General features: G+C 50.7%; 1 protein-coding gene across 1 annotated transcript in view; it reads left to right on the forward strand.

The window, feature by feature from the left end:
- PREX1 (phosphatidylinositol-3,4,5-trisphosphate dependent Rac exchange factor 1) overlaps positions 1-24,225 on the forward strand; it is a 175,770-nt gene that overhangs the window by 65,501 nt on the left and 86,044 nt on the right. The window contains exons 2-5 of the mRNA XM_031433651.2: positions 4,532-4,603; positions 8,343-8,465; positions 15,202-15,306; positions 21,507-21,608. Of these exons, the coding sequence (XP_031289511.1) occupies positions 4,532-4,603; positions 8,343-8,465; positions 15,202-15,306; positions 21,507-21,608 (402 nt within the window). The remainder of the gene's footprint in view (positions 1-4,531; positions 4,604-8,342; positions 8,466-15,201; positions 15,307-21,506; positions 21,609-24,225) is intronic.

The raw sequence follows: 24,225 nt of genomic DNA on the forward strand, positions 1-24,225 counted from the left end.
TGGTGGCTGAGTGGTGCTGGAGGGCACCCCAGGGGTAAGAACCAAGGGACGTGGGTGGAGTTTGGACGGCAGGTGCTGCCAGGTTCACTTATCAATGTAGATAAATGTGGAAGATGTGATGGTGAGTGAGAAATGCAAGTTGCTGCAAACACATCGTTTATAGAAATACTTTAAACCCGCAACGCAGTATTCTTTATTGCATCTCGACTCACACGTGCCTGGTAAGCGGCCAAAGGCATGTGTGGGAATGAGGAGCACATGTGCGGGCCAGTGGGTGCCCTGCAGGATGGGCAGGTGCACAGGTAGCGCTCCTCTCTCTCTGATGATTCCTTTCTTCCTGTTTCTGCGTTGAGGCCTGATATTAACAAGGCACATGGGTAAAGTGAGCTGATCTTAGATGCACACCGATGAGGCTTTGTGTATACATTCGCCTGTGTAACTGCCGCTCAGATCAAGAGGTGGAATATTCCCAGCACCCCTCCCTGCCCAAGTGCTCCCTCATGCCCCTTCCCAGCCTGCACCTCCCCCAGACTTGATGAATTTCTCTTTGAAAATGGTTTAAAACAAATTTGACACAATGCTAATGAGATTTGCCGCAACTGGGCAGTGATGTGTTTGTGGGTGTTTGTGAAATTTCTCTCCATCCTTTTCTGGGTCCTTGATGTGTTGCATTGTCATCATCGTAAAGAGAAGAGGACGTGGCCAGATGTGGGGAAGTGGTCCAGGCAGGGACATGGTGTGGACAGAGGTTCCAAGGCTGGAGGAGAGTTTCAGGCAGCCCTGGGAATCCTGAGAAGGGGCTGGTCTCTTCGGGAGCTTTCCAAGATGAGAGCTGCTTTTGGGCAAGTGTTCCAGAGCTGTCAAGGCTTGGACAGGGAGTCGCCCCGGAGGGTCCCTTTCATCACCCTGCCTGCACAGAGGGCGTCAGTACTGCCTGGAAGAGCCGGCCGTGCCTTGGGCAGCACGAGGGCTGGGCCCAGAGCCCCTGCCTGCCCGTTCTTTCCGGGTCACGAGCTGCCCACTGTGCCCATCACACCAGCCTGTTTGCGGCTCCTCTGTGGGTGGCCCGAGTCTTGCATTGTCCCAGCACAATGGTGATGGCCATGCTCTTGTGAAGAAAGTAGGACAGGAAGCCCCGATCTAGGCCAGCCGCGCTGCCCTCCCAGCTGCCTGCTCTCCTCGGCTGTGCTCAGCGAGGCTGCCTTTGTCTCCCTCCTATCTGGGGAGGCTGGAGGCTGGACTTCCCAGCAGCATCACAGGCCCAGTTCAGACATCCTCTAGGAAATCCCATCTCCTGACCCCTCTACTCATTGTGCTTTAAAAAGAAAGATCATCAGGCTTCCAAGTGGCTGGAGCTGAGGCTCCTGGTATGTGTCAGGCACTGTGCCAGGCAAATTTTATCCCTTCCTTTGGTTTGTGAGTGCTTACTGTGTGCCAGACACCAGTCTAGGTCCTGAGGGTACAGCTGGGAAGAAGAGAAGCAAGGACCTGCCCTCATGGAGCTCCCACTAACTTTATCCTAATACATTTTGAAAGGTAGGATAGTATTACTATGATCTACATATTTGGGAAGAGTAAACTGAGACTCAGAGAGGCTCATGCACTTTCCTGAGGTCACACAGCAGGAAGGAGGAGGAATGCAGTTTAAACCCAAATCATCACTTTTCCAACCTGGCCTCTGTTGTTGGATTTGGGGTAAAGGTTTCATCCCAGCCATGCTCTTTCTTATTTTCGCCTTTCCCTTACAAGCTGGTGTAGATTACTTAAGCTCAGTCTTTTTGTCTGACAGTTGGGCTCTTAATGCAAGATGACAAGATGGTAAGTGCATGAAGACACAGAGGGCCTCCTGGAGGAAGTAACATTTGGGCTAAGGCCTGATGAATGAGAAAGAGCTGGCCCAGGACAGAGCTGGGAGAGAATATCCTGCAAGTAGGAACAGCATGTGCAAAGGTCCTGAGGCAGGAATGTGCCTGGCAGGTGGAAAGAATAGAGATAGAAGATGTGGCTGAAGATTATTGAGATATGGGGTGGGGGTGGAGTTCTGGAAAGAGAATTCAGAGATTAACTAGGACAAGCCCATGGGGATCTTATGGGCTGTAGAAAGTGTGGACTTTTCTTTTTTTTAAGTGTAGTTTTAAGCCATGGATTGGCAGGATCTGATTTACATATTTAAAAGGATTCTTCTGGCTGTGTGTGTGGAGAAAGGAATGGGGAGGAAGTGATTACATTTGTCCAGGCCGGAGGTGATGGTAGCTTGGACCAAGTGGGTGGCTGAGGAGGTGGGGGGAAGTGGTCCAATTTTTAATACATGTCAAAGGTGAAACTGATAGAGTTTGCATAGATGGAAATGGAGTGTCAGAGAAAGAGAGGGGTTGAGGACCACTGGGGGCATTTTGGTCTGGAGCCCTCTGAAAGGCAGAGGTGCCATTAATCAGGTTGGGAGGGGCTTGGTGGTATGTAGTTTTGGAGGGAAGTTCAGGAACTAGGTTGTGGATGAGTTAAATTTGAGATGCCCCTTGGCCATCCAGGTGGAATTGTTGAGTTGGCAGAAATCCAGCCAAGTCCAGGCTGAGGATGTATACTTGGGCTGTGGGGTGTGGTGGATAACGTCCTGCAGTGAATGTGGACAGAGGCAAGGCCGCTTTGCTGTGTGACCCCAACTTTCTTCTCCATGACCTGCCATGTGGGGTGCCAGTGCGCACCTTCCTAGGAGAGCTGAGTCTGCAGGTGGCCGGCTCCCCATGACAGCTACGGATGTCCCCTCAGGTGCTGGGAAAGGATCCAGCAACCTCCTCTCTGCCCACCTGCCCCTGCTTCCCTCCAGCCTGGCTGTCCCCTCCACCTCCCTGACTCAGAGATCTCCCCAGACAAGCTGAGCTCCTGTGCTGTAATCACCACGGCAGGGAGGGTGACTGGCAGCCCACCGTGCTGACCCTGGCCTGCAGACCATGAAGTCATTTTCACACGGGTCTCCATGTGGCTATTGCCAGGTCAGCCTGGGGCCAAGCCCTAGAGTCAAGGCAACCAGGTGGAGTTTGCTGTGCATGGCGGGTCTCTGTCTCCCCACTCAGACACTGGCTCACACCTCTCCCTCCCTCCCCCACATCCATTCTGACCCCCTGGCCTGTCCATGGGACCGCTCAGTAGCTCTTCCTCTGCCTGCTCTGTCCCACCCACACCAGGGCCCGGCCGCTGTCATTGCTCAGCAGCCCGGCTGTGCCCCTCCATTCTGGTCCCCCTACTTTTATGCTCAACCCCTAAAATCTAGTTCTTCACAAAAACAGAGAGCTCTTTTGACACCATTTAAAAACTGCGAGACTTTGCTTTAAAAAAACAAATCCTATCTCTGGCTTCTCTTGGGGAAAAAAGGGAAACAAAACCCAAAAATCCCCCCAAAACTTTGGAACATCTGGTCATGCCGGGCCTGCTGCCTTCCCACGTGGCCACACTTAGAGGGGACGAGCTGCCGCCCCCTTCAGTGGACGTGTGCTTGCCTGTTCCCCACAATCCCTGCCATGCCCCTCCTTTGTCGTCTGTCACATCACAGAGCAGAGAAATGATTTCTCTGTTCCAAGACCTTGAAAAAAGTGGCAGAGGGACTGTGGTCCATTCGTACAGTACGATCCTGGACAGCCATAAAAAAGAACAAGGATGCTCCCAGTGCAGTTATACAGAGAGACCTCTGAGCTAAAGTAAGTGGAAAAAGCAGGTGCAGTGCACCCTGTGTATGCCGCTATTTTTTGGTGTGTAAAAGGGGAAGCTAAAAGTATATATGTGTATGTGTATATGTGTATATACATAAATATACTTTTGTGTTTATTTTTTTCAGCTTTATTGAGATATAATTGACATATAACATTGGGTAAACTTAAAGTATGCAACCTGTTGATTTATATATATATTTCACTTATATATGTATTTCAAATTGCTTACCACCATCGTGCAACTTTAAGTATACAATCAGGTATTATTAACTGTGATCACTGTGCTGGAGGTTAGCGCCCCGGAACTTACTCATAGGGAGCTTTGTGCTCTGACCAACGTGCGCACGTTTATTTGGAAGGAGACACAAGACACCGGGAGCTGCGGTTCCTGTGGGGGATGGGAGGGGCTAGATGGATGAGGCCTGAGAGAATTTTCATATTTTTGACTTTTGAGCCTTGTGAATGGTTATTATTTAGAGGTTATGTTTTTAAACAAGAACAACAAAACCCAAAAAAGCAAGAAACCAACAAAAAAAAAAGGGAGAAATGAATTGTCCGAGAGGGAGCCGTGGGTGACGGAGCACATGTGCGTACAGCTCCCTGAGGGCAGGGCCTCGTGTTGGTCCCCGCAGAGCCTGGGGTGGTAGGTGCTACGTAAGCGGGTGTTGGCTGAGCGACAGAGTAGGTTTTCCTCACCCTCTGCCCATGTCCCTGGACCGTGGTGCCTCCCAGGGCCTTGTTGGCATCGAACCTGTGGCCCTCCTTTCGGGCCACCCCCGGGAGACGGGAGGTGGGGATGCTGACCTCTCCCCGCTTCTCTCCTGCAGGCATTCCTGCATCGCATCCGGCAGAACGTGGCGGACTCAGTGGAGAAGGGCCTGACGGAGGAGAACGTCAAGGTGCGGACGCGGGGCCGGCCCCTTCCCTGGCTGTCCCTGCTGCTGTGTGCGGGGCTGCCTTGCTCCTCCCGGCGATGCTCGGAGGGTGTGCGGGGGTGGGGGTGGGGTGCATCTACCCCACAGGCAGCAGGCTCTGCTCCCTGCACTCCTAGAGACCTCTTGGACCTGTGAGCAGACCATGCCTGGTGGCCGTCAGGAGGACTCAGCCTCAGGCCACCGCTCCCCAACTCCAGACTTTCTCCCCTTGTTCAGCGTGACCACCCTGTCTTCTGACGTCCTCGTGCCAGGACCCCTGGCTTGGAGCCAGAGGAAAATCCCTTCCCAAGCGCCCCCGGGAGCCTGGTACCTCCAGCTGCCCTCTGGCAGCCCTGGCCCCTGCCCTGCACTGGGCGTTGGATACTGAGGCAGGGCGGATGAGTAATTGGGTCCTGGCTTCATCTTGGCTGTGGCTCCGGGGAGTTTTGGGAGGAAGTCAATAGGCCTTCTGTGTGCCTGGCGGGGGCCCCGGCGCTCCCCAGGCCTGGCTTTCTAGTGTGACCTCACTCTCTGGGAAGCCGCCTCTGGTCCTTGGAGCTCCAGGGTCCTGGTCCTAGGAGAGAGGAGGGGAACGGGGCAGTGTGGGGGTCAGAGGTACCCAGCATGTACAGCACACAAAGGACTTGGTCAAGCAGCTACCCCCCACCCCGGCCTATGTCCTGGTGGGTATGGACAGTAACCTTGTACGTTGACAATTCTGAGCCCAATATTTTGGATAAGAAAGCTGAGGCTTAGAGTTGTAAAGAGACCTCAGGGTCACTGCATGGCTGGTCCCTGGTGGAGCTGGAAACGAAGCTTTTTATGCGTGTATTCATTTATTCATTCAGCAAATATTTACTGAGTGCCTACTGTTTAGTACATCTGTTTATTATAATTAAAAATTATTTATTATAATTGAAATTCATAATTTATTACAGCTTTAAAAAATATTTTTTATGAGGTACAACTCACATACCATAAAGGGTACGGCTAAGTCCAGGGTCCTCTGTGTCCCCTCCCAATACATGCCCCTCCCCAGAGATAACCACTGACTTCTAATGGCATTGATTAGTTTTGCCTGTTCTTGAACTTTATATAAAAATGAGCTCTTTCATCATGCCTGGAATCTTTTGCTCACTGTTATGTCTGTGGGATTTGCCCAGGTTTTTCTGTGTGGCTGGGATTCATTCTTTTTCATTGCTGTGTAGTATTCCACAGTAGGACTGCACCACAATAAACTCATTCATTCTCCTGCGAATGGATATGTGTGCTATTTCTAGTTTTTTTGGCCATGATGACCATTCTTACCTATGTCTTTTGGGGGACACGGGCTCTCATTTCTTTTGGGTATACACTCAGGAGACAGATATCTATTTTGAAATCATGCAGCTATTCCTTGAAATATAACAGTAGGATATATCCTGTGTGTCTTTAGCATAAGCAGATTCAACCATGTGAACTAGGCAAAACATGAGAGAGAAAAATAACCAAACAGTGTGGGTGATTCTTCCAACCACTTCCCATGACAAGCATCCCCCAGGGCAAGGCCAAGGAGGAAGAGGGTCCCCGACACTCTGGGGCTGCAGCATGGGTGGGTGGTCTCCTGCCCCCCAGCTGTCCCTGCCCAGCCTCAGGGCCCTCCCTCTGCAGACTGTCTGGGACCTTGTCAGGGCCCATGGGAATGGTCTTTATTCCTTGCGGTCTTAACTCCAGTACCACCTTTTTAGGGCAGCTGTCCCTGACCTCTGTGTTCAAATTCACGAACTTCTCTCCCTGCTCCACCCTGGGACTCCCTTCCTGTTTTATGTTTGTCTTTAGTGCTTCTTAGCACCTCAAAAACTACCGTTATTTGTTTGTTATCTGTCACCTTCTACTAGAATGTCCCCTCCAGGGAGGCAGGCACTGGTCTGTTCCCTGCTGTACCCCCAGGCCTGGCACACAGTAGGTGCTCAGCCAGTACTGCTGGGTGAATGAATGTGTGACAAGCTCTAGAAGGAACCATCAGCCATAGGAGCACCAGTGGCCCCGGCTGCGAGCCTCTGTGTGTGAGGAGCGGGTGGATGGGTGGGAAAGGGACTCCGCACAGCATTTATTTTACTGTGGTTTGTTTTTTGAGCCACACGAATGCCTTCTTCAAAAATTAAATAAAAAATGCACCTCTTTAAAAAAAACAGAGGAAGGAATTTATGCAGTTCAAAGGGCCTGAAGTTCATAAATGTCTCCCCTGGTTCTTCTTAGAGGTCCTTACTGTTACCAGCTTATCTTTTTTTTTCCACTTTTTTTTTTTTAATTTCACCGGAGAATTGAACCCAGGACCTCATGCATACTAGTCATGCGCTCTACCACTGAGCTATTTCCCTCCCCACCAGCTTGTCTTATTGTCCAGAGAGTCTCTGCTTCTGCCAACATAGAGAGGAGTGGCCCTGGTGAGTGTTATTTTACACAAATGAACCCATGCTGGAATCCTCCATGGCACCAGACTCCCCCTGCCCCCACTTAACAATATAGACCAAGGCTCATTCCAGAGTTCCATGTCCATATACATAGACCTGCAGATTCTTTCTGCAGGCTCAAAATACTTCACTGTGTGGAATGTGTTTAAATATAACCAGTCCAACTTATTTAACTGTTTGACCAGTCCCCATGCATGGGTGTTTGGCTTTTCCGGCCATTTACTACTGCAGATGAGGCTGCGGTACACCGTCTTGGCCATCCAGCCAGTTCTCGACCTTGGCGCAGTGAACACTTTGGGCTGGATAATTCTTTGCCCTGGGGGCTATCCTGTGTTTTGTAGGATGTTTAGCAACATCTACGGCCTTTACCTATGAGACACCAGTAGCATTTTTACCCCTAGTTTGTGACAATCAAAAATGTCCCCAGATGCTGGCAATGTCCCCTGGGAGGCAAAATTGCCCCTGGTTGGGAAAACTTTTTTTTTTTAGCAGGGGGTGGTAATTAGAATTATTTATTTACTTATATTTTTAATGGAAGTACTGAGGATTGAACCCAGGACTCTCCCACTGAGCTATACCCTCCCCTCTGTTCCTGGTTGGAAATCACTGATCAAAAGGTGAAGTTCTCAAATGCAGAATTGCTGGGTCAGACTGTGCATTTCAAACTTCCTGGGTTCCTTCAGGGAAACAGGCACTCACAAATTGTTTGTGAGAGTTAAAACGGCGTGTCTTGAACATCCTTCCCTATCGTGTTTTCTTTCATCACATCGTTTCAGAAGGTGCCTGGAAGTACCCGCATCATTTTAAAACTCAGTCCTATGGCCGGACGTACCAGTCATGTCTGTCCAGGATGAAGATCATGCTGAATGTCTCAGTCTGTAATCCTCTGCTCGCTGAGTGGGAGGTCTGGCTCTGCTGCTTCCCTGGGCTGTGCGACCTTGGGAGTGTTAATTATTTTCTCTGAGCCTCTGTTCTTCATCCATGAATTGGAGGTGATAACAGTTTCTCCCTCATGGAGTTACAGCGAGAATTAGATGCCCTAAATGCATATGACGTTCTTAGCACAGGACTGGGCCTTAACCCTGTTTAGTACACGTTGGCTGTGTTTTTCGTTATTGTCATTATTTCTGTTGGCTCCTGCATACGAGCGTGCCTGTTTCCCTGCACCCTCCCCCCCTGCACCACGGGTTATGTGTTTGTTTTGTGCTTCATTTTGCTCTCCCTCTATTCCTTGGTTAATGCTATTTTGGGGCATCCTTCTTCCCTTATAGATCCTGTTCTCCAACATCGAAGACATCCTGGAAGTTCATAAGGATTTCTTGGCTGCCTTGGAGTTTTGTTTATATCCGGAGCCTCAGTCTCAGCACGAACTTGGGAATGTTTTCTTAAAATTCGTGAGTACGCTGCCCTAGCCCCTACCGGAGCCTGCAGCTTTGGGGAAGTGGGCTTCTCCCCAGGGGCCCCATCCCACCCACCTTGGGCTGGCAGGGAGACGAGGAGGCAGGTGGCCAGGCCTCTGCCTCCAGGAACGAGGGGCAGGGGGTTGGGCCCGGCAGACTGGGGGTCTTTTTAGCTGGCTCTCCCTCCCCTCAACATCACGTAAAGTGCGGCTCCCTTTTCCTTAGAGCTCTTTGCGATGACTGCATCCCGGGGCCCCCGTGACCTCCGCACCCCGTGGGGCCCCTCTTCTGCAGAACAACCAGCAGAGGCAGTCATTGGCCGAGTGGGCGGACTCAGGACCGACAGACCTGGGTTTGAGTCCCGCCCTGGCCACCCACTGGCCGGCGAGGGTGTCTGACCCTTGAGTGCCCACTTGGGCTGCAGGTCGGGGAGGCTGACGCTTGTCCTAATAGCCTCTTTCTTCCCAAGTCACTTAGAATTGTGAGGTGATGGGGGAGCTGAGCCCACAGGAGGCAGCTGCTTTTCCACACCCTCTCCCTCTGCGCTGCCTGGGCCCCTCCCCAGGGGGAGGAAACCTGCCCTGGCCTCACGGCACGAGGCCTGGGCCAAACGCTTCTCCTCCCCGAGCTTCTGTTTCCTCCTCTGATTGAGAAGTAGGGACAGTGGTGCCTCCTCGCATTGATGGAAAGGCTCGGAGAGGTAAAGCACTGAGTGTGAGCACAGAGCAGGGGCTCCTCAAGCAGGGGGCGGTTTTGCCCCCAGGGGACATTTGGCCACGTCTGGAGTGGAGTCAGGGGAGAGTCCTTGTGTTTGCTACATGGGGTGCTGCACAGTTCGTGAACTGTTTAAACTGTTTAATGAAGTCAATTATGTCTTCAAATTAAAAAGAAGAAGAAGAAGATTGGCGTCTAGCCCTAAGCTTGCCCGGTAGGGAAGCCGACTGAGAGGAAGGTTAAACCCAAGGTCATGACTCTCTAGGTGGAGGAGCTGGCCTTGGGACCCTCCTGATGGCTGAGCGCACGTTTTTAGACTTCACTGGTGCACACGTGAAGTGTGTAGTTTTGCTATCTCTGGATACCCTTGTATGACTATTTGTTTAATCTTTAAAAGTTGTTTCACTTGAAAACAGCTCATTTGATTAAAAGGGAAACTTGTATTCGTTCTTGGACCTGGAAAATGGGTATCTCTTGCTATTAATAGAAGGGAACTGTAAAAATAAATGCAGTAGAAGCCAAGCTGTGTTATCACATTCTGTCCAGAAATTCTTGCCCACCTGAGTCTCAGAGCCCCAAGCCTGCCCTTGGTTCAATTAGGAGGAAGGTGAACAGTGTCAGGCCCCCTATGCTCATGGAGGATGGCCCTGAGGTCTTTTTCAAAGTGGCCCCAGCTGTGGCTGGATTTCTGGAAGCTATGTGCAGGTGGCCTGTTGGAAGCAGCTGAAGGAAGGTTGCATGGTCTCCACCCAGCTTGATCCCACCCAGGGGGGAACTCTGGAGCTCGGTTTTTCCTTTAGGTCACCCCAGATTGCCCCAAGGGGGCAGGACCTTTGCACCCCCACTGGATGTGGGCAGCCCCAGGGAGCCAGTGTACAGCCTTGGGCAGGCTAGGCTGCTGTCTCAGGCCGAGGACAGTCCCTGGGGAGCGACTCACTGATGGGACATGCTCACCATGGCGTCCCGACAGGGAGGGAGCGCCGGGGCCAGCAAGACAGCGTGAGGGTAGTGACGTGGTAATTGGGAACAGAACTCTGCAGACAGGCTTTCCGGGAGAGGAAGGGGCTCATCAGACCCTGTGAGAGGCCCTGGCTTACAGCCCAGCCCACTGGTGCTGCCCAGTCAGTGGACACTGGGAGAATCCCTCACCCCCTCACCCCCAAACCCAACCACTGACAACTGAGATGATCACAAGCTAGCACTCACTGAGCTCTCTCTTTGGGCTGGGCACTGTTCTAAGTGCTTTATGTGTATTAATTCATTACAACATCACTACAACCTTTTACAGTGTGTGCTAGTATTATACCCACTTTACCGATGAGGAAACTAAGGCCCAGAGAGGGTAAGTCAGAGGGCAAGGTCACACAGCCAGTGAGTATTGAAGCCAGGATTTGAGCCAGTGTCATCTGACTCCCGGACTTGTGTTTTTCACCATCTCACATGGTAAAATCTCCTGATACTATTATTAAGCACCTACTGTGTGCCAGCCCACTGTACTTGGCCCTGAAGATGGTGCCCTAAATAAGACACAATTGCTTTCTTCTGCTGTGAGGCTCATAGGCCTTAGACACAGAGGGTCGGTCAGTTCAGAGAAGAGGTCATTTCAGATGGGGACGGGAGTTTGTGAAGAATATAAAAGGCAGATGTGATAATGAGTGGCTCCCCATGAGTTTGTCTGGAATTGGGAAGTCAGAGACAGGGCTGCTAGATTAAGCAAATAAAAATACCCAGGACAGCCGAGTAAATTTGGATTTCAGGCAAAGAACAAATAATATTTTAGTATAAGTATATCTCATGCAGCATTTGGGACATATTTATACTAAAACAGTATTTGTTGTTTATCTGAAATGAGCACTTAGCTGAGGGGCTTGTGTTTTATCTGGCGACCCTGGTCGGGGAAGGCCTCTGTGAGGAGGTGAAGTGGGGGATCTTAGGGAAGGGTATTCCAGATGGAGAGAGAACCAGGGCAGGGCCCCGGATGGAAGGCAGCGAGGCCAGTGCAGTGGAGCAGAGCGAGCGCTGGAGGGAGTTCAGGGATGTCATGGGCGGCCTGAACCTGCAGGGGGTGCATTCTGAGAGTGGAAGGTTTTTGGCTGGAAGTAGCGTTTCCACGTTATGTTTTAACCCCTTATCCCTGCAGCTGTGTGGACGGGTGGATGCCAGGTTGGGGAAAGTGAGACTTGAATCTCATGCTCCCCTCCCCATCAGAGATGTCTGCTCTGCCAGCTCCTTCCCTTCTCTGAGTCTCGGTCTTTGTGGGTGTGAAGTGAGTGGTTGGGAGCAGATGGTCTCTGTGGAGCCATTGTCACCCCCGAGTACTGTGGACAGCAGCCCCCACTTCTGATAATCCTTGAGCCCTCCCTGGGCTGGACGCTGTCCCTAGCTGGCAGCTGTCCCCTTTTTCTCCTTCACAGCTCAAACCCACAGACACACGCTCCCTGGACCCATCACATCTGTGTGCACACAACTGTTTGTCCGTTTCCTCCTGGCCAGACAATCAAAGCCCCATGTGGGGCCCCTAGGAGGAAGCTGAACGCTCGGCCTCTTAGCGGTCAAAAGCAGCATTTCCGCATTTGCCAAGTCTTGGGACTGAGATGCAGCTGGGGTTAGACTCAATGAAAGGTGGGAGTGATGGAACAGGGTGTGGTTTTGAAGAGGGGGGTATTGTCATTTGCTAAATTTAACTTCTTCAAGCCTCAGGCCTTGGTCCCCTGCCCGTTTCACAGGCCAAAGGAGAGGATGACATTGTGAAGTGTGTCAGAGAAGGGGCTCAGGGGATGAGGAATGACAAACCCATGGCAATCTTATCACTTACTCCCCTCTCTTGCATCTGTGGCAGACATTGCTAATCAATCACAGCATTCTCCATACGGCTCCAGAATTATTCTCACTAGTGTTCCAGCCAGCACTGCTTATTAACTGGGGTTGGCATGTGGGAATGAACAGATTTGGCTCTGCTTTCTGGTCCAACCCCTTCATGGTACAGGTGGAGATGACAATGGAGACCCTGTCGTTTCACCAGCCTTAGCTCCAGTTTTTCATTTTCTTCCCCCTTTCAGAATGTGCATGTATTAGACCATCTTCACTGAAAGTGACAAAAACACCAACTCAAATAGGCTTAAAGAAAAAAGGACTTCACTGGCTCATACAAAGGAAGCATTCAGGGTGGGTTAGCATCAGGCATAGCTGGATCCAGCACCCCGTATGATGTTTTCAGAACTGAGTCTTTCTCTCTAGGCTCTGCTTTTCTCTGTGTTGGTTTAATTAGTGGAGGAGGGGGAGCTATATATCTCACATGGTGGCAGGGGTGGCCCTCAGCCATCTCAGCCTTACAGTCTGCTGGTTTAGCAGCAATAGTTCAGAGAGAGCTTCTCTTCACAGTAAGTTTAGCTTGAGCCCTTGAGGGCTCTCGTGGGCACAGCTGGGGTTACCTAGCCACTGGTGCCAGGACAAGGAGCTCTTTGATCGGCTCGGCCTGGGTCACATGCTCACCTGTGGTGCCTGGGAGTGGAGAGTGGGCTCAGTGGGGTCAGAGTGTAGGAGGTGGTTCTCCAGGGGAACACCTGGGACCCATGACCAGAACAAGGGGGAATGGATGGTGGGTGGGTAGAGCAACACATGGGCCAATGAAGAGTCGAGGCTGCGCTGTGGTGGACCGGGCCATCTGGAAGAAGTGTGGGGCTGGCGTGAGGGCCCCGGGCACTTCTCACTTCCTCCCTCTGCTCTTTCATGCCATCCGCCAAATAGTCATGAGGCCTGCTCTCTGGGACTTCCGTCCCCACCGGTGCCACAGCCATGACCCCAGCAGGTTCAGACTGTCTCTGTGGAGCTCACAGTCCGGGGGTGGCTGGGGGAGAGGGACAGTGCACGAATGAGGAGTCGGGCATACCGGGGAGCGGGGCGAGAGCCACCATCTTTCTCAGAATCCGCTTGGTGCCTTCCCCAGACCTATGAGTCCACTCAGCTCCCTTCCTCCTGACTCTGCCTGTCTCTTTTATTGCCATCAAAACCTGCCCGTCCACTGCCCCATCCTGTCATAGATGATTCGCCAATGGGATAAGGAATTTGCTGAAATAATTATGATGTTAATAATGGCAACATTAGTAACAGTAGTAATAATACTAGCTAGGAGTTAATGAGCCCTTACCATGCGCTGTTTTAAACATTTACTATGGATTCACCCAGTAACCCTCACAGCAGCCTTATGAGGAGATCATTATTGTCTATAATTTATAGACAAGAACGCAGTGGCTCTGAAACCTCATATGCCTTGCCCAAGGTCACAGAGCTGGTGACCTGGGGAGTCGGGCCATGAACCTGGGTGGTTTGCCTGTGGAACCTGCACTGGCACTTACAAGGCTGATGCTGATGGTGACCGAGGGGGCTTCTGCTCTCTCCTCTTGGAGCTGCGGGCACTTGGCCGCTCAGGGCATCTGCTCAGATGGTGCACGCGGAGCCCCTGGAGGGAGCCGGGGCGGATCGGGGTGGCTTACTGATTCTGAAACCCATTCTCTCTCCTCGTCTGTTTCCTCTTTCCTGCAGCCACCCATCGGCAGGATGACTGGGGATTTGTTTAGAAACAAGACGAGCTGCTTACTTTGCGGACCCACCTCTTCCTTCCTTAACTTCTTGGGGTCTCCTGGCCACTCCCCAACCCAAGGTCAAGGCCCTTCAGCCCTTCCTGTCCTGTGGCCTTCCCCAGGACATCCTTGTTTGGGGTTTGGCAGGTTGGGAGGAGGTATTCTGTGCACCTTTGGGAACCGAGAATGCTCCATGGAGAGCTTCCTGCTAAGAAGGCTTCTGTTTCTTCCAGTCCAGGAAACCCTGACTGATGGTTGCAGACCCGGTGACCCCTAGGTGATCTCTGGGCTGGCAAGAGTCCAGCTTTGGGCTCAGAGCTCTCCCCCGTGGCAGTGATCAGAGATCTCCCCCCCCCCCCCAATTCCTGAATCTTATTTAGACTTCCCTGGTTCATATATGCAGGGCACTGCACATAGTAGGCGTGTAGATTTCATTTAGTAAATATTCATTGAGGGCCTAGTGTGTGCCAGGCATTGTGCCAGGATCTGGGGATCCTTCAGTGGACAAGATGGATGTGGTCAGTGCCTTCAGGGAGCTAACTGCCAGATGGGAAAAGACAGATGATGAACAAACAGTCTGGATAATTCCAGATTATGAGTGCTATGAAGAAAATGAAGACGGGGTTGGGTGGGGAGGGTGGTAGAGAACACCTGGGTGACAACTTTTCCTGGGATAGTCCAGGTGTCATTTGAGTAGGTGGCATTTGAGTTGAGACCTGAATGGTGGAGAGTAGCCAGGCTTTGGGCAACGGTGTTCCAGGTGAAAGGTGCAAAGGCCCTGAGTTAGGAACAGGCTTGGCAGAAGTTTAGGGAGCAGAAAGAAGGCTAGTGAGATGAGGTCGGAGAAAGGCAGGGTCGCATTATCTGGGCCTTGAAGGTCATGATGAAGGGCCAGGTTCCCTACCTGGTGTAATAGAATAACACTGGAGGGGGTAAGCAGTGGTGAGGCACAGTCTGGCTTGTGTTTTGATCTTAATGATAGACATTTACTGAGCGCTTGCTTCATGCTGAAACCTCTTATATTAACTCACTTAATGTCCATAACAGCCCCACGAGTTAGGGTCTGTAATTAATTTCACCTTAACGGATGAGGAAACCAAAGTGCAGAGAGGTCTGGTAACTCGCCCAAGTTCACAGCTGGAAATGCATAGCGAGGGTTCAAGCCCAGGCTTGAGTCTGTGCACTTGACCCTGGGCCATGCTGCTTCCTGGGAGGTTTCTCGGTTTCTGGGTGCAGGCCTGGGGCAAGAGTGGATGGAGGCTGAGAGCCCTGTAGGGAGTGGCAGCCACTTCAGCTGAAGTCCTCCCTGCTGTGTGTCTCTCAGGTCGGGGGGCCATCCTTTCCTCCTAGGCCTGCTGGCCCAGCCTCCACACATCCCAGAGTGACCGCCTTCCTGCAGTGCCCCGTGTCCCACAGGCTCTGTCCTTGTCTTGCAGAAGGACAAGTTCTGTGTGTATGAGGAATATTGCAGCAACCATGAGAAGGCCCTGCGGCTGCTGGTGGAGCTGAACAAGATCCCCACCGTGCGTGCTTTCCTTCTGGTAAGTTAGCTGCCCCCCCCTCCCGCTCCCTTCCTCAGACCCCTCTGCCTGACCCTTCCTCAGCCAGGGCAGTGTCTGTAAAGCAGGGATCGCAGACACTTTCTGTAAAGGGCCAGGTAGTGAATATTTTTTGCCTTCGTGCGTCATACAGCCCCTGTCATGATGACTCAGCAGCTCAGCTCTGCTGCTGTAGCATGAAAGCAACCGTAAATAAAAGGAATGAGCATGGTGGCTGTGTTGCAATAAAACTTTACTTACACAAACAGGCAGGCAAGATTGGATTGACCCTAGGGCCAAGTTTGTCAGTTCTTGATCTAAAGTAATAATCCTGGGAAGACTGGTAACAATACTAATAATTGTATTATTAGGATTATTTAATTATAAGTGAAAAAAAATCAAGTTAAAATTGGCTTAAGGGGGAAAAGAAAGATTTACTGGTTCACTTTCCTGGACAGTTTAAGCCCTGAGAGAGCTTCAGGTACAGCAGAATCTGGGTGATCCAATGATGTCATCAGGAATGTGTCTCTTGGCTCTACTTTTCTTGTCTTGGCCCCTTTCCCAGTTAGGCTGTCCCCACATGGTGGCAGCGTAGCCTCCAGTGGCTCCATGCTTATACATCTCACACCCAAGCAACTCTAGGATAAAGAGAGCTCCTCTTTTCTCATAGCAACAGCAAAAATCCTGGATCCCATACTCATTGGCTCAGCTTGGCTCAATTCTGTATCCCTGAACCAATTGCTGTAAACAGAAGGATTGGCTGGTTCTCTGATTGGTCACTTCTGGAGCTGGAGGGTGGGGTCGACTCCACTCATACTACTGGCCCTAAGGGTGGGGTGGATCCCTGAAGGACAGTTGGGTTGTAAGTGCACCGGTGGAAGTAAGTTGGCATGAATGTTGGTCAGGCAAAACCTTAGACATCCACGATGGCCTTCCCTGCAGTTGCACAGTTCTTGTGTGTAAAATAGGTTCTCATCTGTCATCTCCTTTGAGCTTTACCAGCGGCTGTCTGTTGTGTATGTGTTGAAACGTGTATTTGTCTGCCTTACAGACATCCCAAATAACAGTGGTTTGAACAGGGTAGACGTTTACTTCTCTCCCATGTTAACAAGCTGGATGTAGACAGTCCTGGGCTGGCATGGGGCCTCCAGTGTCAGGCACTGGTGCCCTCATGGTCTAAGATGACTTCTCACCATTTCCACATTCCATGAAGTGGGATGCAGGGAAGGTGGGAAGGAGGACCTGCCCCTCTTCTCCTCTTAAGGGCACAATAGGAGGCTGCACACATATCTTCTGCTCACATCCCGAGGCCAGAACTTAGTCACATGGCCACACCTAGCTGCAAGGGAGGCTGGGAAATGTAGGCTTTATTCTGGGCAGCCCTGTGTCTAGATGAAAATTCTGTTGCTGTGGAAGAAGAATACATTAGAGGACACCTCATGGCCTTTGGTTCTGATGACTCCAAAATATTAAGTGACTTTCTAAGAGTATATACTTGAAAACTGATTGAGCTTCTCTTGGGTTCACATCTTGGTCTTTTGCCTCGAAATTCCATGCTCATTCAGTCACAGACCACCCGTCTCCCCTCCTATAATGTTTTATTTCCAAGCAGCACCTACAGAATTCAGCAGTCGAAGGTAGAACAGGTAGCTGACATGGCGTAAGGAGTCTTAACCATGTGCCCAGAGAGCTCAACTATATAGTACAATTCTTAATTGCATTCTCTCTAATGCACAGTCTCCAGCAAAATATTTCCAGGATTTTGATTCAAAATGTTTGCTTCCTTCACTAGTGAGTTCCTGTTGCTTGGCCCAGTTCCAGTGAGCATCTGAGGCAGGGCAGACTGGCCAACTGATTTCCACTTTTGTCTCAAGCGTCTTAAGCGTTTGAGACTGATGCTTTTCATTGCATCTTTACATTTCTAGTTTTTCACTTACATTCATAAGAGTCTGGGCAGAAAGCAAAGATCAGGTCAGGCAGTGCAAGACCATATACAGGGCCACATTTCTGTGCTTGGCCTGGGACTCGGAGGCAGTTCTGCTCTGCAGTGGTCCTGCTGCCCAGGCTCTTCCCACCTTCTGGGCTCAGCTGTGTCTCGGGAAGCAGGAAGATGCCAGGAAGGTGTTTGCAGGGGTGTGGGAAGGACAGGCCTCACTTTTTCTTTTTTTCCTTCCTCTTTCGCCTGCAGCCTTCCTGGTCGGTCAAACTGCCTTTTTCCTGGTGGCAGCTGGGCTGGGCTGGATTGGGCAGGGGAGGATGTGTGGGGCGCCAGCACACACACCATCTGTCTCCCTCCTTGCTGGCATCTCCCAGCTTCTGGCCACCTGCAGAAGAGCTGTCTCGAGTCTATTATGGGATGTTAAGGCACTGGGAGCAGACACAATCTGGCTTTCCATTCATGATCTATTGTACACTAGCTGAGAGATGGGGTGGGGATTTCATCTTCCTCTGCCTCAGTTTCTTATCTGTAAAATGGGGATAATTGATTCATTTATTCATTCAACAGCTTCCTCTTGTGCACCTGCCGTGTGATAGGGATCATTCTAAGTACTGGGGATAGAACAGCGACCAAGGCAAGAAAAGTCCCCGTTCTCATGGAATGGCCATTCTAGTAGGGGATGACTTACCTAATATGTCATGTGGAATTAAGTTCTCTGCAGGAAATAAAGTAAGTTAAGGATGGCAGGCTTGAAGAAGTTAGTGTGGTGGCTGCTACTTTAGATTGCTCTTTGGGAAAACTATGTCTTGAGTGACATTTAGGCAGAGACCTGGATAAAGCTATGAGAGTACAGGCAAGGAGTATCTGGAGGGAAAGCATTCCTGGTAGAGGAACTGCCAGTGCAAAGGCCCTGGAATAGCAAGAAGGCCAGGGTGGCTGGAGTGGAGAGTGTGAGAGGCAAAGTAGAAGGACATGAGGTTGGAAAGATTGAAAGAGGCCAGATAATGAAGGAGCAATTAGACAGTGGAAAGAATCTGAGATTTTTAAAAGGCTTTTTTATTGCAGTGTAGTGTGCACGCAGTGAATGTGCTCCCTGCATAATGAATGTTCGTATGTGCATACACTCACTGAACCACCCCCGGGATGGAGGTTTAGAACATTTCCATCACTGCAGAAGTTTCCCTCATGCCCTTTCCCAGTCATGTCCTTCTGTGCAGCCACAGGTAACCGAGGCTCTGCCAGTTTCTCTGATGAAGGTTAATTTTGCCTGTTCTAGAATTTTTCACGGATGGAATCACACAAGGAAGATCTTGTGTCTGGCTTCTCTTGCTCAACATACTGTCTGTAAGATTCGTCCATGTTGGAGCAGGTGGCAGTACTTTCAATAGAAATTCAGTTTTAGTCTGAGTGGGATGGGCAGCCACTGGATAGTTTTGAGCAGAGGAATGATGTGAATTAATTTGTATTTTGAAAGGCTTCCCTTGGCCGGGTGAGGGGAAAAGCCCAGAGACCAGGATGGGGGCTCGTGTGAGTTCCCGAGGGCTGGCGTAACAGTGATCAGAAACTGGGCGGCTTAAAACACAATTGAGTCTCTCTCAGTTCTGGCAGCCAGAAGTCTGAAATCAAGGTGTCGGCAGGGCTCTGATCCTCCGAAGGCTCTGGGGGGGAGGATCCTGCCTTTCCTCTTCCGGCGTCAGGTGGCCTCCGGGGTTCCTTGTCTTGTGGAGTCGTAATTCCAGTCTCTGCCTCCCTCTTCACATGACTGCCTTCTCTGCCTTTCCTCTTCTTAGAAGGGCACGGAGCCAGTTGTTTCAGGTACCCCAATTCAGGATGGTCTCATCTTAATTTAACTAATTACACCTGTAAAGACCCTATTTCCAAATAAGGTCACATTCTGAGATTCGGGGTGGGCATGGCATTTGAGGGGACACTATTTAGTCCACCATAGGGCGGCTGCAACAGTCCAGGCAGGAGATGATGGTGGTGAGGACAGGGCGGCAGTGGTGGGAGGTGTTTAGATTCCCGTCCAGTTCGATTGTCGAGCTAACACGATTTGCTGTGAGGTTGGCTTTGGGGTGTAAATGAACGAGAGGAATCAAAGATGACGCCAGGGTTTGGGACCCCCCAAACTGGAAGAATGGAGGCCTAATTTCCTGAAATGGTGAAGGCTGGGGCTGGAGCAAGTATGGGAGGTAAATTTAAAAATTCCATTTTGGATGTGTGAGGTTTAAGATGCCTGTTAGATATCCAGGTGGGGCTGAGGGCCTAGAATCAGAGATTTGAGTCTGGGGTTTAGGGAAGGGAGGGGCCAGGCTGGAGATACAAAGCTGAGCGTTCTGCATAAAAGTTGATCAGCGGGTTAAAGGGATGGGTCTGGAGGAGGTCTGCGGGGGGAGGGGGGGTGAGCGTGGATGGACAGAAGAATCTAGGACCTGCGGGCATGGCTGCTGTTAGGAGGTTGGGAAGATGATGCGGATGACAATGCACCTGAATCAGTTCTGTGAATTAGAATGGTTTAAAGAGAATTCTCAGAATGTCTTCCCATAGTGCCTGGAGTGTAATCTTATTCAAATGGTGAATAGCTCTGTGTGTGCTTGCTTTTTTTTTTTTTATTTAATGAAAATAAAGTGAAACAACAGTTTAGGGTGAAGTAGAGTTGTTGGCTGTGACAGTCCTGTGAAAAGTTCTTGATCCTGGACAAAGAGACAGGCCTCTCTCCCGCCAAGCCCTCGGGGCGTCTGGAAAGCACTCCTCACTCCCAGGCTCCCCTCTCTCTGCCCGGAGCTGACATCGCCAGGGCAGCTCGTGGGGAGCGCTGGCTCGGAGCACAAAGGCCTGAGTGTGAGCAGTGTGGGGCCTGGCATCTCCCAGCTGCCACAGCCCCGATCCCCCATCTGTGCCAGGGGTAGACGTGGGGCTGGGAGCCATGCAGCTCCTGCCAGAGCAGGGATCCGGGGTCTCTGGGACTCTGCTGCTCCAAGGACAGGATCTGTGAAGATCCCTGAGAGACTTGGGCCAGTGCTTCTGGCTCTGAGTGCCAGCTTGACCATCTGGAATAGGGAGATGACAATCCGTGCTTATTCCAGGGCTGTGAGGATGAATTTTACCCACAGGTGAAGCACGAGGCACTGTGCCTTAGGCGTGGTAAGCACACGGTAAATGTTCTCTGATCTCATTTTACCTTGACTGGAGGCAGGGAATTTGTCTGCTTTGTTGGGCAGTTCCCCAGGGCTTGGAACAGTGCCCAGCACATAGTAAGCAACAGTGTGAACTTGTAGAGTGAATGAATGAATGAATGAAGGACAGGATGAGCATCCCTTTCCAAGAGTCCTGTTTCATTTCCAGTCTGCTACCATGGTGTTGAGGAAGGCTGAGACTCCTTCATTGCTGGGTGTGCTGGCATTTTGTTCATTCATTCATTCGTTCATTCATACGTACACTGGGCAGATGGAGAGCCCTGGCGCCTCGGGACTGTGACGGGTGTGGTGGGAGAGCACACATGTGTACTTTGGTACATTTCTTTCCCATGCAAGACTTTCTACTTTAGTACTGATAGATTCTCCGTAAACAATGCCTCGTTTTGTTTTTCACGTCTTTGAAAGCTTTGTATAAATGGATTCGTATGGTACATATCCTTTTGTTTTCCTCTTTAGCCCAAGAACATGTTTCTGAGGTGCCTCCACATTGCTGTACCGAGCTTCGGTTCTCCCGTTTTCCCCACTGCGTGGTTGTACGATTGTGTAAATCTGCTGCACATGTATTTTGTCAGTCTCCAGCTGATGGATATTTAGGTTGCTTCCCATTTTTTTTTTTTTTTTTTGCTCTTTCAAACATGGCAGTTTTGAGTGTCCATGTTCTCATGTCCTGGTGTGCACGTCTATGTGAGTTTCTGTAGACCAGGGGTTGGCAGGCCAGATAGTAAATCATTTCAGTTTTGCCACTACAGGGTCTCTGTAGCAACTATGCAGTTAGCTCAGAGGCAGCCACAGGCAGCATGAGACAAACGGTTGTGGCTGTTTGCCAGAAGAGGGAGGAGGCAGGATTTGGCCCAGGGGCCATAGTTTGCCGACCCCTGATCTAGGCTTCATGTGTAGGCTTTGGTTGTGGAATATACACATTTTTACCTCCCCTAGGTTTTGCTAAATTGCTTCCAATTTTCATCTGTAGCTGTGTTTTGAGAGTGCTTCCCATGAGTATTTGAGGGTGGCCAAATTTCTTTGTCACCCTTGTTGAGTCCTGATGAGAGTCTCCTGTCTGTTTGCAGAGCTGCATGCTTCTGGGAGGCCGGAAGACCACGGACATCCCTCTGGAGGGCTACCTGCTGTCTCCTATTCAGAGGATCTGCAAGTACCCGCTCCTCCTCAAGGTGAGACGTTCGCCAATTCCTCTCCCCGATTTTGAAGTGACGGGAAACTCAGCTCTGCCTGGCTTAATCAAAAAATAAAAAATAAAACTTGTTCGTTCAAGTAGCTGAGAAGTCTGCTGAGAAGCTGGGCTGCCTCCAAACCAGGACCCTGCCTCTTTCTCTCTGCCCAGCTTTACTATCTGCTATCAGCGTGGTAGCAGACGGGTGTAGTTACTGTGGCCCTGCACCCTCTCAAGTTCAGAGACAGTGGGGAAGAGTGAGCCTCTCTTCCAGTAGCTCTGACAAAAGTTCTGAGAGTCACCCAGGCTTTGGCCATCTGTGGCCAGGAGGTTGTTACATTAGGAATGGTTTGGGCCTGAGTCATGTGCGTTAACTTGAAGCCTTTGCAGGAAGCCTTTGTTTCTGCTGTTTAGTCTCCTCTCATGTGCTTGGACTTGGGCTATACCCCTAACCGAATCACTATGAGCTGGGTAGTGTTGTCCTCTGATTGGCTGAGATATGGTCCAATGACAGTGAGCAAAGCAGTGTGGGGTCCTGATTGGCTGAGACCACAGTCAGGTGCTCCACTCCTAAACCGATCACCCTGAACACGCAAGCTCAGATTGGCACAGACTTGTGTCATGTATTCCAGCTTTGAACCAATCACTGGATCCCATGGGCCAAAAGTCCAGTGATGGGGGAGAGGGACCCCCTCATCAAAATCTGGGCTGTTTGTGGAGGGTGGGGCAGATGCTGGGTGGGCAAGGTGGACCAGGGGAAGATGTGCTGCTTTTGTGGGGACACAGGAAGTCTTGATTCTCAGCTTCAGCTTCAGAGCTGGCTCCTGGGCAGATTCCCGGCTGGGTGGATGGCTCCGTCACCATCCACCGCTCTCTCAGCCCAGGGTTTTCAGCCCTTGGAGATGGCGCCTGTTGGCCTGTGCCTGTTGGCCTGCGTCTGTCCTGGCTCCATCCTGGAGGCCTTACGTCTGACAGCTGTTCCCTGAGGTCCCTGCTGGTGGATTAATTTGGCTGGTGGTGCCTCATTCATGCACCTGCTCACTGGGGCGACATGCCTCTTTGCTCCATGAACTGGAAAGGAGAGAGGAGGGGAGGAGTACTAGGGATTCCTGAACTTGACTTTCTGCTGGAGATGGTGGGTGACCCTTGAGCCTCTGAGCTGGCCCGGACCCTTTTTGGAGTCATCAGCTCTGTCTTCGAACACAGGCCTTTAGTATGCATAGCCATGGGCGGTGGGAGCCAGCTCTCCCTGCGCCTCCTCTGGCCTACTGCTGTTTATCCCTCCCAGGGATCTCAGAGAACTGTCTACAGTTGTTCCTGCAGCTGCTTTGATCCCCAAACAGGCGCTGGAAATGCAGGAGGTAACTCAGCTCTCACCTTGGGGCTGAGGCAGCTCCTGATAGAACTTGTGAATTGATAACCTGTGGACTGCATTGGACCTGCAGACGTGCGTTATTTGATTTATTCAGCATGTTTTCCAAACTTGAATCAGTTCAGCATTTAAGAGGTGGTATTCTGTAGTGACTTAGGGCAGAGGTTGGCAAAACTGTGGCCTGTGAGCCAGATCCAGCCGATGGGCTGTTTTTGTACAATCCATGAGCTAAGAATGGTATTTACATTTTTTAAAGAGTTGTTAAAAAAGCCCCCAAAACAAAGAAGAATGTGTGACAGAGACGGGATGTGGCTAGCAAAGCTTAAAATATTTACAATCTGACTGTTTACAGAAAAAAAATTTGCTGATTCCTGGATGAGAGCCAGGCTTTGCGGCCACAGGCTGTGTGGATTTGAATTCTATCTCTGTCCTTTACTAGCTGTGTGACCTTGGGAAAGTCACTTCCCTGTGCCTCAGTTTCCCATCTGCAATACAGTGTTTATATTAATAGTACTGACAGGGTTGATATGATGATGAAATATTTGTTTACTTAATGCTTAGAACAACTTGAGGTAGGCATTGTGATCGGTCCCATTTTAGAGATGCGGCAACTGAGGCACAGAGAAAGGAAGTGGCCCGTTTAAGGCCACGTGTTAGGTAAGCAGGAGGAGTCATGATTCGAACCTGGGGAGTCTGACTCTAGAGTTCCGCCCCCTAGCCGTCAGGCTGTACTGCCTATTGAGAAACACTTTGGAGAATTAAGCTGCTAAAGTGCTTGGTGTCGAGAATGCTGACCTTCTCAGTTCCCTAGGTGGGGGTCTGGGAAAGTTGGTGGCCTTGTGTTTTGTGTCTTGGTGTCTGGTCCGTTCCTTCTTTTCTGGGTTTCAAAACCTTGAATATCTGACCCATTAGAAGAACCACCAGCTGTACCCCCTGAACCCAGCCAGGATCCCTAGGTATAAACGCCTTGGTTTCTGGATCTTGGGAAACTCTGGGATCCCAGTGGCCACTTGGGTGGCAGTTTCTATAAATTATTTTAACAACCACTGGGGCTGGACCTGTGTGTCCTGGTGGATTCTAAGCTTTCAATGTGAAGTCCAGGCGTTTCGGAGGGCTGCTCAGCCCCAGGGGCCACAGTCTGGTCTGGTGGGAGTCCTGGGCTCTGTTCCCAGGAGAACAGAGAGAGGGACAGAGCCGGCCGGCAGTCCGTGGAGGAGTAACTGCCCACAGGAAGCAGTGAGGAAGC

This window comes from Camelus dromedarius, chromosome 18 (genome assembly GCF_036321535.1).
Source record: "Camelus dromedarius isolate mCamDro1 chromosome 18, mCamDro1.pat, whole genome shotgun sequence".
NCBI classification, from domain to species: domain Eukaryota; kingdom Metazoa; phylum Chordata; class Mammalia; order Artiodactyla; family Camelidae; genus Camelus; species Camelus dromedarius.